An 18,180-nucleotide genomic window follows, 5' to 3' on the forward strand; every position below is an offset into this window, starting at 1 on the left:
ATCTGCATTCAGTTCAGTTCAGTTTCTCAGTCGTGTCCGACTCTTTGTGAAGGCATGGATTGCAGCACGCCAGGCCACCCTGTCTATCACTAACTCCCGGAGTTTACCCCAACTCATGTCCATTGAGGCAGCGATGCCATCCAACTATCTCATCCTCTGTCGTCCCCTTCTCCTCCTGCCCCCAATCCTTCCCAGCATCAGGGTCTTTTCAAATGAGTCAGCTCTTCGGATCAGGTGGCCAGAGTATTGGAGTTTCAGCTTCAACATCAGTCCTTCCAGTGAACACCCAGGACTGATCTCCTTTAGGATGGACTGGTTGGATCTCCTTGCAGTCCAAGGGACTCTCAAGAGTCTTCCCCAACACCACAGTTCAAAAGCATCAATTCTTCAGCACTCAGCTTTCTTTATAGTCCAACTCTCACATCCATACATGACCACTGGTAAAAACCATAGCCTTGACTAGACGGACCTTTGTTGGCAAAGTAATGTCTCTGCTTTTGAATATGCTGTCTAGGTTGGTCACAACTTTCCTTCCAAGGAGTAAGCGTCCTTTAATTTCATGGCTGCAGTCACCATCTGCAGTGATTTTGGAGCCCAAGAAAATAAAGTCAGCCACTATTTCCACTGTTTCCCCATCCATTTGCCATGAAGTAATGGGACCAGATGCCATGATCTTAGTTTTCTGAATGTTGAGCTTTAAGCCCAACTTTTTCACTCTCCTCTTTCACTTTCATCAAGAGGCTCTTTAGTTCTTCTTCACTTTCTGCCATAAGGGTGGTATCATCTGCATATCTGAGGTTATTGATATTTCTCCTGGCAATCTTGATTCCAGCATGTGCTTCTTCCAGCCCAGCATTTCTCATGATGTACTCTGCATATAAGTTAAATAAGCAGGGTGACAATATACAGCCTTGATGTACTCCTTTTCCTATTTGGAACCAGTCTGTTGTTCACGTCCAGTTCTAACTGTTGCTTCCTGACCTGCATACAGATTTCTCAAGAGGCAGGTCAGGTGGTCTGGTATTCCCATCTCTTGAAGAATTTTCCACAGTTTGTTGTGATCCACATAATCAGAGGCTTTGGCATAGTCAATAAAGCAGAAATAGACGGTTTTTTTGAACTCTCTTGCTTTTTCGATGATCCAGCGGATGTTGGCAATTTGATCCTCTGCCTTTTCTAAATCTAGCTTGAATATCTGGAAGTTCACGGTTCACATATTGCTGAAGCCTGGCTCTGTCATTAGTTTTCTTAACAAATAATGATCCTCATCTACCTGATGATCATTCTTTAAATCAGAAATAGAAGGAAAAGTCCAGTACAGTCCTGGGCTTACCAGTCAGACTTACCTGGGTACTCAGGTTTTATCTCCAGAACTTACTTTCTTCACGATCTCCAGCAAGATCATTTCCATTCTGATTTCTCCATCTGTGCAGATAGGGGTGATAATACCAGAACTGTCTTCACAATAATGACATGAGGATTAAATGTACAAGTGAACGTAAAGTGTAGTACGTGTCACTGACATACTTTTTCCTTCCCTGGTGGCTCAGATAAACTTTGTAACTCATTGGATGATGAATTGAGGCTTATCTTCAGCCTTGTAAGTCAAAGCATGTTGTTGTCAAATTGTGCAGATAAAGGTCCTCTGAGAATTAGGTTTTCAGCATGATCTTTTAGGTATCTAAGGGCTCACCATTTATTTAATAAATATTTGCTGTTTTCATTTTTAATATCTAAATACTATGGATATATTATAATTTGTTTTGTTAGTCCCTTATTGAATATTTACATTGCTTCCAGTCTTTTTCTGTTGTGTACACTACTATTAATTTTTGTACTAATGTTTGCATATGACATTATTTTGTCCTAGAAGTGAAATAACTTGATCAAAAGATTACATATCAAAATCCTTAGAATTCTGCATTATTATCAAATTGCCCTGCAAAAAACATCATTCTAATTTATATTCCCACCCACAGCACTGGATAGTCTCTCTATTGAAGTTTTTATCTTCAGATTTGAAAAGCAATGATTGAGGCTATTAAAGAAACTCTTAAAGATGTGTTATCTTCTAAAGTACCAAAGAATTACATGGTCAGTATAATTTGGTTTTGAAGTTGGATATGAAACATGATTTTTGTGTTATTTAATACCTTACTTGTTTTAAAAATAAAAGTAACATATTTTAGTTAATGACTTACTTGTTTTAAAAGTAAAAATAATACATTTTAACTAATGGCTTGTTTTAAAAATAAAAAAGAATACATTTCATTGTAGCATCATATGTAAATATTAAAAATATAAAGAAAGCAAAATTAATTGTTACCTAACCATGGATAACAACTGTTCATATTTTGAAATATTTTCTTCACATCTTTTGTAATACTTTTTTTTAGTATTATATTTTAAAAGTAGTGCTCAGAGTGTACAAATAGGTTTATTTTCTGCTTTTTCACTGAATGTTTGAGCATTTTCTAGCATTTTTATTTTTATTTATTTATTTTTTTACTTTTATTTGCATTTATTTTCTGCAGCATTTATTCCCAGGCCATAAGTTTCTGTTTCTTCAGTTTCTTCTGGGATATCTTTTTCTTCTGTGCAGCCTCCTCTTCTGGTTTAGGAACAATCTGTTCTTTTTCAGTAAGGGTCGTCTCAGCGTGGCAGGGGAGCTCATGTAGGGGTTGATCCGACTGTGAGCTCTGTAAGTCCTGCTCCGCATCTTGGGGGCTTTGTTCACTTGGATGTGCTCAATGACCAGAGAATCTACATCTAAGCCCTTAAGTTCAGCATTACTATCTGCATTTTTGAGCATGTGTAGTAAAAATTCAGCACTCTTTGGGCCACCGACCCTGCGTCCAGCCCCACTGTTTGGCCTGTGCACACCTACCAACTCCAACATTGTAACGACGGAATGGGACACATTGCTTCTTTAAAGTGACATCCTTCAGATGCTTGGTGGCTTTTCGGATATGCATGCCCTTTATGGCCTGGGCAGTTTCACAAGTGTTCTTAAAGGGAACATGAAGATTTGAACCTCTTGATTTGCATGATTTTGTGGGGTTTTCTGGGTCGAGTGAATAGCGCACCATTTTTAGGGGTCAGCTCAGGCCGCTTACCAGAAAAGCCTAGCATTTTTAAATGCTTGTTTTTTAAACTTTTAAAAAAGTAGTTTAGTGACTAAATCCTAGGGCATTTTCTGATTATTTCTTTCCCATAAATCCTGAAGAGGAATTAATTGGCAGAAGATAGGCAAATTTCTAAACTTTTGACATCTGCTACCAACTTGCTTGTAGGGCAGAGGTGCAAGGCCTATTAGAAACCCGCTGCCCAGCACAGCAGGAGGTGAGTGGCGGGCAGGTGGGCCAGCAAAGCAGCTTCATCCGCCACGTCCCTTAACTCCTGAACTGTTCCCCAACCCCCATCTGTGGGAGAACTGTCTTCCACGAAGCTGGGTCCTGGTGCCAAAAGGACTGGGAGCCGCTGCTGTAGGATGTAAGGGAACAGCTGTATACGATTGAGGAATTACACTCAGATCTGTTACTCTGGGTACAGAAAGATGACTTTTCTTGAGAAATAGAGACCTAAGGAATAATGTCTTAAACAGCAAAAATTTACAAAGAATAAATGTTTCAAAATTTAGCTATATGAATGATACTCGGTAATTTTACTTATTTTTGTAGAGTTATTTGAGTTAAGAAGAGGTCAATAATTTTATTTCTTACTGAATAAAAGGTAGTTTCAGGTTCCACACATTTATGTGTGTAATACATATCCTCACTTTTCATTTCTACCTTCGATTCCTAAAATGGTTTCACCCAGTGCATCAGTCTGCTTGGGTTGCCTTAACAAAATACAATTGATTAAGTGACTTAAACAACATAAATTTATTTCCTCGTTGTCCTGGAGGCTGGAGGTCTGGGATCAAAGGTTGACAGGTTTAATTTCTCCAGAAGCACCTGTCTTTGGCTTGCAGATGACATGGCCTTTTTTCTGGGCTTGTGAGTCCCTGTCTCTCCTTCATCCTGTAAGGACATCTGTCATTTTGGATCGGGCCTATCACATGACCTCATTTAACCTTAATTTACTCTCTAACGGCCCTGTCTCCACCTGCAGTCATTTTCTGAGGTATACTGGGTAATTAGGACTTTGAAATATGATTTTGTGGTAAGAGGTGCACCCAGTTCAGTGCATAACATCAAGATAACCTTCAGCAGTAGTGTGTCTTGCTAGTCATTTGGAGAGCAGTTAATTCATCAGTAAGTTCTTTTTTTTTTTTCCCCCTAGGGTGAATCTTCTAATGGTTCAAATGATAGAGGAATGAAATCATTAGTTAATAAAATGACTGTTGCTTTGAAGACAAAATCCGTTAATGTCAGGGAAAAAGTTATCAGCTTTATTGAGAATACATCAACTCCTGTGGACCGGTGAGTTACTTTTATAGTATGAATTTGTGATGAGTAATTCAAACTAAAAAAAAGTACCTTACAGTAAATGTTAGTTGAATAGAATGTGCTTTAAAAAAGGATTGTAAATTACATTTTTTAGTTAGATGACTCCAGTTTTCATTATTATCACAGAGACGTTCTTTGTTGCTGTAAAGTTTGACTATGAAGATTACTCTTTTCTCCCACTGCCCAGAATAGGTGGCATATAATTCTGCCCCTTCAAGCCATTCATTAGAAAAAAATATTCCAACACTATTATGTATATCCCACCTGTCAGGTGGTTGGAATCATCTGTTAAGTGCAGTAATCTCATAGCAGTAATCTCTTTCTTGGCTTCAGGAATTTAAAACCTAGAAAATTTAGTCATACTAAATAAAGCAGAACCCCATTTTCTTGAGTTTAAGAATTCAGATCTTCATAGAATTTTGTTCACAGCATGTGTGACCTCTCTTCTCCCATGAATTACAAATGAAGTAACCAGCTCACAAATGATAAAGAAGTTTAAGAATGTCTATTATATTGCTTCTCACTGGGATTGTGAGTGCACAATATGTTTTCTTTTTCTCCACATGTTAGTTTCATTGATCTCTCTTGTTCTTAGAGTTCAAAGCTAACCTAATAATTCCTGGGTGAAATTCGTTTCTAAGCAAGCCTGATCTTGGAAATGTGTTATAGTATTTAATTTCATCTCATGTCTTACTGGCAGTATCCTAGGAGAGTTGAAGTATTTGACTTTAAGAACTGAATATAAGGAATATACTATTTTTCATTTTTTTAAGTAAAGTACATATGCATACAGAGGTATATATATTTTTTTGTTTAGTAAATAACAAGATGTAGGTTATTTTCACTAATCCAGAAAACTATACTTTGTCTAAAATGGGCAACTGATAAATAATGTTATAAGTTTTTTAATCAAGCCTGAGAGTTTTTTTTGCTCCTTAAAATTGTGTCCGCTTTCAAAAGCTTTATTTTTAAAAATACTTTTAGTTAGTGCATTCTCAATTAGGGTACTATTATTGCTACATTTTGTAGCTGAACACTTAAAATTTTATTTTAAAATGAACTGGTGATAATACTAAGTTGAAAAGACTATACTGTTTGTTAAAGAATCACTTGAAACTGGCTTTTCTTCATTTTTCTTTGTACTTGGGATCATCAAAACATTTTCTTTTTAATATACACTCTGGGTTAGAAAAACTGATTATTCTATATTTTTGTTTTAAAGCTGTTGTGTTTTTAATAATCATATTGTTCTGTCCTCTGCCTCAATTTGCTGTAGAATGTCTTTCAATCTTCCTTGGCCAGACAGAACATGTACCGAGCGGTAAGCCAACGAGGAGCGCGGCTTTCCTGGCCCATCCTCTTCTGTAGCATGCCTCACGCTGTCTCAGCCTCCTGCTGTCCCGGCCCAGATCTCACGCAGCTGTCTCAGATGCTGAACTCGTCCCATTCTGCTTTTAGGAGTGTGCGATGCTGATGTGCTTTCCTTTTGGTTTTTTTGCTCCATCATTTAAATTTTTGTCCTTGCCTCCCCCTCAATGTCTCCTATTCCTCAGATGAAAATCACATACATTCAAACTCAACAATTTCATAAAACAAATTCCATGTCTTTATTCTAAGACAGGAAGATGAAACAAAGAAAATACGTAGTCTCAGAGTTGGGAGGCTATTAGCTTTGGAGATGATTTACTTCTGTCTCATGCCCTAACAGTGGAGAAAATTGTAGCACCTGAAGAAAAGCATAGTTTGTGGTTCAAATTTTTTGTTATTTCATGTACATTATGTAATTTGATAATATCGCTAGAATTTTCTGAATAAGATGTATGTGTTTAAGTTGGTGAGTCAACAGTATATAAATTAGTTCCAAAGAACTCCAGTTCTAGTGTTCTGCCTTTGCTTTTCCTTGAAAGAAATTAGGCCACAGTGGACATGTTAATATATAATCCATCTCTTCTCTGATCCCAGTAAAATGGGGTACTTGTTATTAAATTCCATAGGTTTAAAGTTAGAAATCTACTGGATCTTCAATTAGGATAAACAATAGAACATTATACTATATGGCTTTACATTTTTATATGCATGACTTTTCTATGATTTTAATTGGAATATCAATTATAGCAAGACCTATGAACATTTAAAAAGAAATTCTAGTCATACTTTGAAAAGTAAGTTAAGCTCTGGAATAATGGAGTTGACTTTTTTGGCAGATCATTTCAATGTTTTTAGTGAATTAGAAATAGCATTTTTAGCAATAGTTTACTTTCAACTTATGTATAAGAGATTTTATTTACTGTGACTACTCCTGAGTGATGCCAGTTACAGAGCTTCTATTACAATTTTATAATTTTAAAGGGGATGGCTTCTTTTAAAATTATAATCTATTTGTGAATCATCTTTCTGTTTTCTCCTGTTACATACAGGACCATTGAATTATTCTGATTTTTTTTTAACTTCCAAATTTTATCCCAAAGAATTTTTTAAAAATTCGAATTATCTTTTCTGGTTCCTAGAGATATATCCATTTTGAAAACAGAATTTAATGAAAAGTTAGAATAAATTTGGTTTGTTTTTGAGCCCAGTAAATAAAGTTAAAATCTATTCAGACTATTTTGTAGATTTTGTTTCTCCAAAAAAGCATAGATAGACTGTTTTTTAAAGAGTCCAGCCATTGAATTTAAGTTTTTGATAGTCTTTTAAGAACTTTACTAGTTATCTTTAGCCATCTTGTTTATAAAAACTGCAATGTATTATACATTTTGCTCAATAATGTATAGCTTGGTATCTTTTTTTGGATGTCACTTTATTCATATTACATTCTGGTACAAGCATTTACTGTAAACATTATCTTTGTTACTTTCTATATTATATAAGTTTAATTATGCTTTAATATCAGGAGAGAACCAATAACACAATCCCATACAATTTTATAATCTAGATGACACAAACGTATTGTTACATAAAGCGATGTTTGTCTTTGCCTTTTGTAAGAAAGCTGAATCTGAGTTGCATAGATTTACTTCAATTATTGCTTTCATTTTTTTGTCTTTAATGAGTATAATTTGTTAATTTACAGGATAACTTTACATTAGATATGCTTTAGCATAAAAATCAAATGATTTTATGATTTTAACTTAAACTGTAAGCAGTGTGTCGATTAACTTACAATTCTGTCATGCCCTTAACTTTTGTTGGTTTTCTATTAAGGGCTATTGTTTTGGGAGAAGTAAAGATTTAAGCATATTTTAACCAAATTAGGTCATGATTTTTATTGATGTTATGTATTAAGAAATTATTTAAAATATAGATTTGATCTCTGTCTTTTGGAAAAATTGAATTCTAAGACACATAAGACATCAAGAGAACTCTCTCTTGATACATGACAAGGGAAAAAACAAGCCACAGTTTTCCTTCATCATAGATTGTCTTAGCTGAACCTTATCCTACAAATAATGCAGTACTCTCTCTAGAAACATGTAATATTTTGTCTAAATATTTTAATTTTACTTCTTGTTTTATTGGAGATTACCTGAAAAGTAACAAGGTATTGATTTTTATATTAAAAAGAGAACTTCCTATAGAACTAATTAAGTTTGAGTTTACATGTTGTTTGTTTCTGCCACTTGAGAGTGAAAGGCAAGTTCATTTTCATGGTTTATTTATGTAAAAGAAGTAGCATCTTAGTTTCTATTGAAACAGAAGTAACAGTAATAAGAAAAAATGGGAGGAAAAACAGTAAGACATATGCACTCAAATGAGAAGCCGATAGGCACTCCTACTAGAATTTGAATATTTGGTTTCATAAACTGTTTTGTCTTAAGAAACATGTATGTAGCACTTGCTGTATGCCAGACATTATTTCAAGAGCTTTACCAAATATTAACTGATTTAATTTTCACAGTAACCAGGAAGAGTAGATATTGTCATTACTGTTTTACAGCTGAGGACACAGGGCACAGAGAGGTGAAGGAATGTCCCAGTGCGTTGGTTTATATGAACATTAAAATTGTTTAAACTTAATTTTTACAGATTTGAAAGCATTCTGCACACCAAGACCTTGTGCCACTTTTGCTAACATAATTTCCTTATCTTGTTTCAATTTCCTTAACATAGCTGTCCTGAAACTGGGTGATACATGGTGGGGTAGGGGGTGGACAAAAAACATTTGTATTTTGTTTAATATTCAGATGATACTTGGGGAAAATCTTTAGAAACTTAAGTGATGACTTCCCTCTTACAACTCTCTGAATATAGGCATGTGAGCAGCAGTGACAGAGTGGGTAAGCCTTACCGTGGTGTGAAGCCTGTTTTCAGCATCGGGGATGAGGAAGAATACGACACAGGTGTGGTACTATGCTTCTCTGTGTATAGACTGCTTTCCTCAGGCATCAGGAGTGATTGTAGAGATCATTCTGGGACCAGATCGAAGACACAGTGAGATTCTGTAGAAGAGATTGGACAGCCTGTGGTTTTTCTATTAAGAGTTTGGTTTTAGATGCCTTAAATTATGCAGTAGAAATGCTGAATAGGCAGTAATTATAGGAGTCCAGTTGAGGAGAGATGTCTAAGCTGGTGATAATCTGGGGATTATCAGTGTATAAATAGTTTTTAAATCCATGGGATTGGATGTAAATACCCTTGATTCACCCATGTAGGGGATTAAGAGTTGTGGGACTGAAGTCCAGGAAATCTCAAAACTGAGACATCTGAAAAGAGCCTTTTGAAACTGGAGGCAATATCCTAAAGGGCCACAAGATGGGGATATTGTGCCAGGGAAATTCGTGATAGTCTTTATGTTTTAAAAAATAATTTGTTTTTGTTCATAATCCTACTGCTCAGATTACCCTGATTAAGTGATCATAATTAGTATTAATGTGTGTTGAGTTAGAAAAAATATATATTGTATTATTAAGTATATGTTGTATATAAAAGTACAAAACAAGAATACTCCCAAATCTCTTCTTGTTTTTTTCACTTAGTAATACATGTGTATTTTCCACCTCAGCCCACAGCTGACTTCCTGTTATATACAAATGTACCATAATTAAATCATTCTTCTCCCAGTTGACCCTGGTAGTTATCCAGTGTTTTTTTTTTTTTTATTATTTCAGATAGCAGTGGCTATCTTTATGTGTGTGTGTGTGTGTATGAACATATATTCACATCTATCTAGGTGAACTTTTGCAAGTGTATCTAGAGGGTAAATACTTCACAGTAAGATTGCCAGGTTAGAGGGACTCACATTTGACATTTTAATGGATATTATAGTCACTTCCCTGAAAACTGCATTGAAGGGAAGATAATTTTCTATATGTAATTTTTTTGAAGCAGATACACAGAATTTTTATTTTTCTTCTGTATAATATTTTTATATCCCTGTATAAAAACTCTGAAAGTACATTTTCTCTTTCATAGTGTAACAAAATAATCAGTACATTGTATTTTATTTTATAGCTTTTCCCCCAACACCTTTTCTAGCTATTCTTATCTTCTGTTTCATGCATTTCTGTATGCTATTTGTAATTGTTTGCCTTTCTCTTTTTTCCTCTGTCTCTTCTGTCATTTTCCTGTTACCGATCAGTCTGTCTCTTTCCCTAAATACTTGTTATTCCATTAACAAAGGGAAGAAGGAAATGGATGAAAAGATGTTGGTGTATTTTTACATATCATATTTGTATATATATACATAAGTATTTACACTCTGAAAAATTACACAGAAATGAAAATAAGAAAACTAGAGCTATGATTATCAACATGGCTAAAGTTTATGACGTTGGGCATAGGGTAGCAGTTGGAGAAGAACACAGTTGAACAGTCTGTTATTTATGTTAACTTAGAATGCAAAACAGTACTGTGTATTATTTAAGAATATTCTTGTTTGATTAAAAGTAAAGATGTGACCCCAAATTCAGATAGTCACTGTTTCTTAGTGGAAAAGAAATGGGGATGTGATTGAGCAGAAACCCATGAGGGCTTTACTTTTTTATTTAAGCTAGAAGTGAATAGTTACATGAGATTTCATTTTTTTACTGTGTCTCTTGTATTTTGATTTCTTGAAAAGTGAAGAGGAGAACATCTGCAGTTAACTCTAGGGAGTGTAATTTCCTTTCTTAAATTAGAAAAAACAGAATAACAGGAATGTCTTATATTTCTCTCACAAAAAACCCCACTAAATAGACTTATTTATCCCAGGATTATTTTGTTGTTATTTTCCCCAAGAGTCAGAAGCCAGTAATTCTGTAGATGGAGTGTAATCTATTATAAAAATATTGAATCACTATGTTATACACCTGAAACTGATATAATTAGGTAAATCAACTACTTCAATAAACAAAAAAGGAAAAGAAACCAGCAAGAGAAAAAGAACTCAGCCATTTTTGCCCTCAAGATAGGTGGTAATATTATTACTGGACAATTCCACCATCCCCTACAGACTAGTCATAGATTAGAGTTACGTTGTATAAATCAAGAAAGTTGAAATCCTTCAGGTAGTTTAATATTATAATAAAAGTATATATGCAATATTTTCACTTGATTTTCTTACCATATGTAGTGGTGTTTCATCATAATACTTTTATATTAGTGTCATTGGCATAGGAAATATAGTAGCTGGGTTAGAATTGATTGTTTTGTTTTGTTTTTCAACCTGTGTGTTTTAAATACTACTGAAATTTTTTTCAGGCTATCATTTTTAAAGTTGGTGATACCCACTTTTAACATCTTAAATTCTTTACAGATGAAATTGACAGTTCTTCAATGTCAGATGATGATAGAAAAGAGGTTGTGAACATTCAGACTTGGATAAACAAGCCAGATGTCAAGCATCATTTTCCTTGTAAAGAAGTGAAAGAAAGTGGACACATGTTTCCTAGGTACTTTTTATCTAAGTTGAATTTTTTTCTAAATTTTATTTTTGGTTGCACTGGGTCTTTGTTGCTGCGCCTGGGCTTTCTGGGCGTGGGGGCTGCTCCTTGTGGCTGCGCACGGGCTTCTCATTGCGGTGGTTTGTCTCTTTGCGGAGCACAGGCCCTAGCAGTTGGAGTGTGTAGGCTCAGTGGTTGTCTCTGGAGCGGTAGAGCTCACAGGCTTCAGTAGTTGTGGCGCCTGGGCTTAGTTGCTTGATGGCAAATGGAATCTTCCTGGACCAGGGACCAAACCTGTGTCCTCTGCATTGGCAGGCGGATTCTTATCCACTGTGCCACCAGGTAAGTCCCTTGGTACTTTTTAAAATGACTTCTTCAGAAGTAAAATTGAATTTAGGGAAGTCATGATATGAAGGTTAACTGCGAAAGAAATTGTATGTATCTAAGTACAGTAAGATATAATTTCTTCTGTCAGCTTGTATTATATATCTTGGTTTTTAAAAAAATATTTCTTAGGTAATTTTTGGGGGAAAATTTAAACAGATAAGTTGAATAGTACATTGAATATAAGCCTGTCTCAGACTCACCTACTTTTAGCTTTTTTTCACACTATCCCATCTGTTTAAATATCTCTGTATACACGTACACACACACACACTTTTCTCTTGTCAAACCGCTCAGGAGAAGCTTATAAACACGACAGGTGCTTTAGCGTAAATCTCTCAAGAATATGAGTTGTCTCCTCCACAATTCCAATAACACTGTCACATCTTTAAAAACCTTAAAAATGAGCGTCATTTAACATGCAGACCACATGCAAAGTTTTCACAGTGTCTCCAAGGTATCTTTTATAGTCTTTATCCTTTTTTCCTGATCCAAGGTCTAGTCCTGTTTTACACATTGCATTTGCCTTCTCTCTCTCCTTAGTCTCATCCCTTGAACAACAGTACTGCTCCCCTCATCATACTTCCCGCTTTTCTTTGTGATGAGTGAATCCTTTGAGTCTAGGTCAGCTATTCTGCAGAATGTCCCTCATTCTGGATATCTGTCTTAGTGTATTTCATAAAAGTGTGTGAGTACTATTACCTTACTGAAAGTGAGCCGAGACACAAGGCATGGGTGGGTGTTAACAATTCTATCCTTGTTTTGTCTTGGGGACCCATTTCAGAATATCACTAAATATGTAAGGCATTCCAGGTATTGCTTAGTGGTCTTTGATATAAAGTATATAATGTTGTATGTCGCATGAGGGTAGTTTGCTGTTAAAAGTCTGAAAGGTAGTATATTTCAAATACCATGTAGAATAGATTCTGAAAATCCATTATTTTAATAATTTCTAATTATAGTTTTTATTGTATTAAATATAAACTTTACTCTTAAATAGTTACAGGATTATCTGTCAATAAAACACTTACTTTGCCTGCAACTGAAGGAAAATTAAAAGCTCCTACTAAGTTGCTTATTTAAATCAATAGTGATCCTTTGCCTACAAAAATAGTTTCATCTGGAGTTGAACATTTTTTATAATTGGGACTGTTGAGGTAACAGCTGTTCTGAATGACATTTCTTTTTGTTTTTTTAACCTTTTGTCTCTCTCAAGTCATCTGTTGGTTACTGCAACACATATGTACTGTTTAAGGGAGATTCTTTCACGGAAAGGATTGGCCTATATACAGTCTCGACAAGCACTAAATTCTGTAGTTAAAATAACATCCAAAAAAAAACATCCTGAGCTAATTACCTTCAAGTATGGAAACAGCAGCGCTTCAGGAATAGAAATCTTGGCAATCGAAAGGTAAGATTATCTTAGGATGATATTATCTGAATTACTGAATTAGTTCATTATTAAACATGATATGTTTCTCTCTTTGGGGAAGTGGATGGTGGAATAGGATACTTGAACCACTTTTATTGGTATTCCTGCTATCTTTTCCTTACAAATTTGTTGTAATATATGGATTAGGCATTAGCACATGATTTCATTAAGTGCCATAGCTAACTTCACAGACTTTGACAGAAGGGTCTTCAGGAATACTCTACACCAGTGCTGCGCTACATGCTGCTTTGCAATTAAATGAGCTTTTCTTGGAATGTAAGTCAGTGTTTTTACTTTCCTTCATCAAAAAATTCTTGTTTTGGAAAGTCTCAGTGAACTAAGCAGTATGCTGGATGATGTAGTTAGTTCACAGTCTGGGGCACGCTCCTCCTCGCCTCCTTGTGAACCAGTGACTGACAGTTCTTGGACTGGCACCAGGGCTGTGGCCACGTTGCTGCTGAAGCTAAATCATCTTTAGTCTTACAGGTAACAGTGTGAAGCCCAGAGGGATTGAGTGACTTCCAGATCTTCACACTTAGCTTGTCTTAGAACCAAGTATAGCCCTCCTGACTCCTGATCTCCAGTTCATTCCACCTTGCTCTACACAATAAGAAAAATCATTTTGCATTTGGATTTTCTTTCTTTCAAAATAGCACTTTTGAGTATATGTTGGGATAAGTGATGGGGGGAGTACATAGGCGGGCATCTGTGCTGGATGTGTGGGTTACTTCCCCATTGGAAGTGACACTTGAGTCCTCAATAGAAGGCACCGTTATGAATATGTGTTTTTCCCCCCACAGGTATTTGATTCCAAATGCAGGAGATGCTACCAAAGCCATAAAACAACAGATCATGAAAGTTTTGGACGCTTTGGAAAGTTAATGTAAACGAAAATTATTTCAAAAGAAATTAAGGCAACCAAGAGAAATACGGACATATTTCCCCGACTGAATACTAATTGGAGACTTTCATTTGCTTATGGGGGTGCTTAAATAGCCAGCCTAAGAAAGTGTAAATTATTATAATCAAACTCTGGACAGTTAAATTTTTTTTTAATTTTCTTTTGCATTTTTGGTTTTGTAAAATGATTTCTTATAAAGGTCAGTTAGCAAATGACTTTAAAGTAGCTGACCCTGTGCCCTTATAAACTAAGGGTGCAGAATGCAGTTCTGTTTTGAAGAGCTGTTTTAAGAGAACATGCATCAGTTTCAGATTTAAAAACAACCATACACATGTGTATTTGCAATGTCTTCACTGAAAATTAGAGATAGAATTCACTGAAGAGACCCCTTTAATGGCTACATTTAGTTTTACCCACTGAGCAGTATCAGAAACTAAAAAGTATTATATAGATCAATAATTAGCTTGCCGTTTCTGTTCTTAAAAAGAGTGAAATCTTTTTAATAAAATGGATGAAGATTCCAGCCAACTCAAATTCAGACCAGCTAGTAAAATGTTGAAACATCAGTTTCTGAGTCATATTTGTACCATTAGCTAATAATCTTTAACACTGAGTGCTTTAGATACTAAACTTCATCCTAATTGTATCTAAGGAGCAGTTAAAAGCATTATAATAAGTAGGTAGGCATGTTACGATTAAAATTAACACTTGGGGGACAAAATTGTATCTTTAAAAGTGTCATTGGTCTCTATTACAAGAGGAGTATTTGATTTAGGATATTTCAAAACAGGTGCTGAGCACACATGGATTTATCTTCTGTGAGATTATGTCTGTGACCACACTAATACTGACTTAAAGAAAAGCTAGATGATTGGAGATCTGTATAAACTAGTTTTTATCATCACTTCATGAAATATTTTTCTCTTGTTTTTTGTTTTCTTATTAAAGTTCTAGTGGTTTGAAATGATTTTTATTCTCTTAATATGACAAAACTGCAAGTGGTCTGCTTTATTTTGCAGCTTTCTCAGTTTAATTCATTGAGGTTTGTGTTAGACACATTTGGTGAAAGAAATCCAGGAACACATTTGGGGCCATGGAATGACTGCTTACAAAAATCTGTTTGGGAAGTAACAAATCCTCACAACCCGCCATGTCCTAAAATGTCATGGATTATCTCTAGGGGTTGATAGAAATATTCATATGTATCCTGTTTACAGCCAGTTATTTTAATTTACTTAAAGGAAATCACGTGAGTAAAAGGCAACATAGTTCAAGATATTTTATTCTCGTATCTAAATAAAAACAGTTTGAGTGGTTGAAGACATTTGCATGAAACTGCACCTGGTACAATACTTGATATTTATAACTCCCCACGACTGTTGTATTGCATTTCCCCCTTTCTTTTGGTGCCCCTTTTAGAAATGTCCTGAAGTCTCATTTTTTGCCCATTTCAGCCATGGGACTTTTTTCATAATATTAATGTAAAGATGTTTGTGTTACTCTTTATAAATTACAGTTGTAAATAAATCAGTACAATTTGCTCAAAACTTTGTGGGTTTTTGTTGTTGTTTTTGGCCATGCCAACATGCACGTTAGTATCTTAGTTCCCCAACCAGGGATAGAAGCTGTACCCGCTGCATTGGAGGCCTTGCAAGTGCAGCCCCGTAACCACTGGACCACCAGGAACGTCCTCAAAACTTTCTTCTTAATGACAGCATCTCTCTCTTTCTCCCTTTCCACCCACTTGTAAATCTCTACAGATACCACAAAATTAGGAAATTGAGGGCTATCCTTACAGTGGAATTTAAGTGTTCCAATTTCAGGTTTGAAAGTATTAGATTCTTCTTTGTGTTCATCCACATGGGGAAGAGGAAAGAGGGAGTTTAAAACTAATGACATTACATTCTACATGTAGTCAATGACTCCCTTGAACTACTCGTCTAAAATTGTTTACTCATCTGAATAGCCCAGTTATTATTCATGAATATCAAATGAAAATACTTGTCACTGATTGTACCAGGCACTTATGTAGCTGTATCCTCTCTCCACTGGTCTGATACCCAGAGAACTAGAATTTACTCTGGAATACCCACCTCTGTGTACCCTCCAGGATTGCAGGGGTTGCAGTATTATGAGTTTGGTTCACTTCAGTTCAGTCGCTCAGTCGTGTCCAACTCTTTGTGACCCCATGAACCGCAGCTCGCCAGGCCTCCCTGTCCATCACCAACTCCCGGAGTTTACTCAAACTCATGCCCATCAAGTCAGTGATGCCATCCAACCATCTCATCCTCTGTCGTCCCCTTCTCCTGCCTCCAATCTTTCCCAGCATCAGTCTTTTCCAATGAGTCAGCTCTTTGCATCAGGTGGCCCAAGTATTGGAGTTTCAGTTTCAACATCAGTCCTTCCAGTGAACACCCAGGACTGATCTCCTTTAGGATGGACTGGTTGGACCTCCTTGCAGTCCAAGGGACTCTCAAGAGTCTTCTCCAACACCACAGTTCAAAAGCATCAATTCTGCTCTCAGCTTTCTTATAGTCCAACTCTCACATCCATATGTGACCACTGGAAAAACCATAGCCTTGACCAGACGGACCTTTGTTGACAAAGTAATGTCTCTGCTCTTTAATATGCTGTCTAGGTTGGTCATAACTTTCCTTCCAAGGAGTAAATGTCTATTAATTTTTCACTGTTTCCCCATCTATTTGCCATGAAATGATGGGACTGGATGCCATGATCTTAGTTTTTTGAATGTTGACTTTTAAGCCAGCTTTTTCACTCTCCTCTTTCACTTTCATGAAGAGGCTCTTCAGTTCCTCTTCACATTCTGCCATAAGGGTGGTGTCATCTACGTATCTGAGGTTATTGATATGGAACCTCAGTAGACCATAAGAATAGCAGAATTTGGTAGCTGGTAGTTCAGCTGGTAAGGAATTCACTTGCAATCAGGAGACCCCCGTTCGATTCCTGGGTTGGGAAGTTCCCCTGGAGAAGGGATAGACTTCCCACTGCAAATATGCTTGGGCTTCCCTGGTGGCTCAGATGGTAAAGAATCTGCCTGCAATGCGGGATTCCCGGGTTCTATCCCAGGGTTGGAAAGACCCCCTGGAGGAGGGCATGGCAGCCTACTCCAGTATTCTTACCTGGAGAATCCCCATGGTCAGAGGAGCCTGGCGGGCTACAGTTCATGGGATCACAAAGAGACATGATTGAGCGATTAAACACGCAGCACATTGAGTTTAGAAGGTTATTAAAGATCTTCCTGCTGCAAAGCCAAGTCCAGTTAGTCTGTTAAAGCTTCAAAAACCCCATAGTTACTATGTGTTTTCTCTTGAGTTTTTATCATGAAAGTGTTAAAATTTAAACTTTTTAAAACATCTTAAAATAGTACCATGAACAACTTTATGACTTTCTCCTAGATTTGGTAATTATTTGGCCATATTTGACATCTCTATATAAGAACATATTTTCTTTTTTGCTGATCATTCTCAACTCAGACATTCTGCCACTTCACCCGTAAATACTTCAGCATGCATCTTCTCAGATGAAGACTGTCTGGCATTATCACAGTTTTCACACAAAAGGCATTAAAAGCATCAAATATACAGTTCATATTTAAATGTCCCTTAATTGTCCTCAAAATGTTTTTTATAGTATCCTTTTAAAAACTTAAGATACATTTCAATATAATTTGGACTATACCAGACCATCAAAAAGGGTAGCAAATTGGGCTTCTATGGTGGTTCAGTGGTGAAGAATCCACCTGCCAGTGCAGGGGACGCCCGTTCAGTCCCTGATCTGGGAAGATCCCACATGCCACGGAGCCACTGAGCTGTGTGCCGGGATTACTGAGCCTGTGCCTTAGAGCCTGGGACCTGCAACTGCTGAAGACCCTGCACCCGAGAGCCTGTGCTCCACAACAAGAGAAGCCACGACAGTGAGCCAGCACACTGAAACAGGTGAGTAGCCCCACTCGCCGCAACTAGAGAAAAACCTGTGTGGCAACTAGGTCCAGGACAGCCGAAAATAAATTACTTAAAAAATTTTAAAGGGTAGCAAGTTTTTGTTTTATTATTTTTTGATTCCCCGAATTTGACAAACACGCAAACACAAAAATTAAAAGTCAATCCTAAGAAATGCAAATATCCTAAAACAGCA

The 18,180-nt window shown here is 36.3% G+C and overlaps 1 protein-coding gene across 2 annotated transcripts in view; it reads left to right on the top strand.

Annotated features, from left to right (window-relative positions):
• TBC1D23 (TBC1 domain family member 23) overlaps window positions 1-15,572 on the top strand; it is a 59,560-nt gene extending 43,988 nt beyond the window's left edge. Inside the window, exons 14-19 of one of the 2 annotated variants that reach the window (XM_043448698.1) lie at window positions 4,285-4,424; window positions 5,728-5,772; window positions 8,700-8,788; window positions 11,182-11,317; window positions 12,909-13,103; window positions 13,925-15,572. In XM_043448698.1, the coding sequence (XP_043304633.1) occupies window positions 4,285-4,424; window positions 5,728-5,772; window positions 8,700-8,788; window positions 11,182-11,317; window positions 12,909-13,103; window positions 13,925-14,006 (687 nt within the window). In that variant the 3' untranslated portion in view covers window positions 14,007-15,572. The remainder of the gene's footprint in view (window positions 1-4,284; window positions 4,425-5,727; window positions 5,773-8,699; window positions 8,789-11,181; window positions 11,318-12,908; window positions 13,104-13,924) is intronic. The other variant, XM_043448699.1, reaches the window with a different exon arrangement.
• Window positions 15,573-18,180: the final 2,608 nt, after the last annotated feature.

Source organism: Cervus canadensis, chromosome 27, assembly GCF_019320065.1.
Source record: "Cervus canadensis isolate Bull #8, Minnesota chromosome 27, ASM1932006v1, whole genome shotgun sequence".
NCBI lineage: Eukaryota > Metazoa > Chordata > Mammalia > Artiodactyla > Cervidae > Cervus > Cervus canadensis.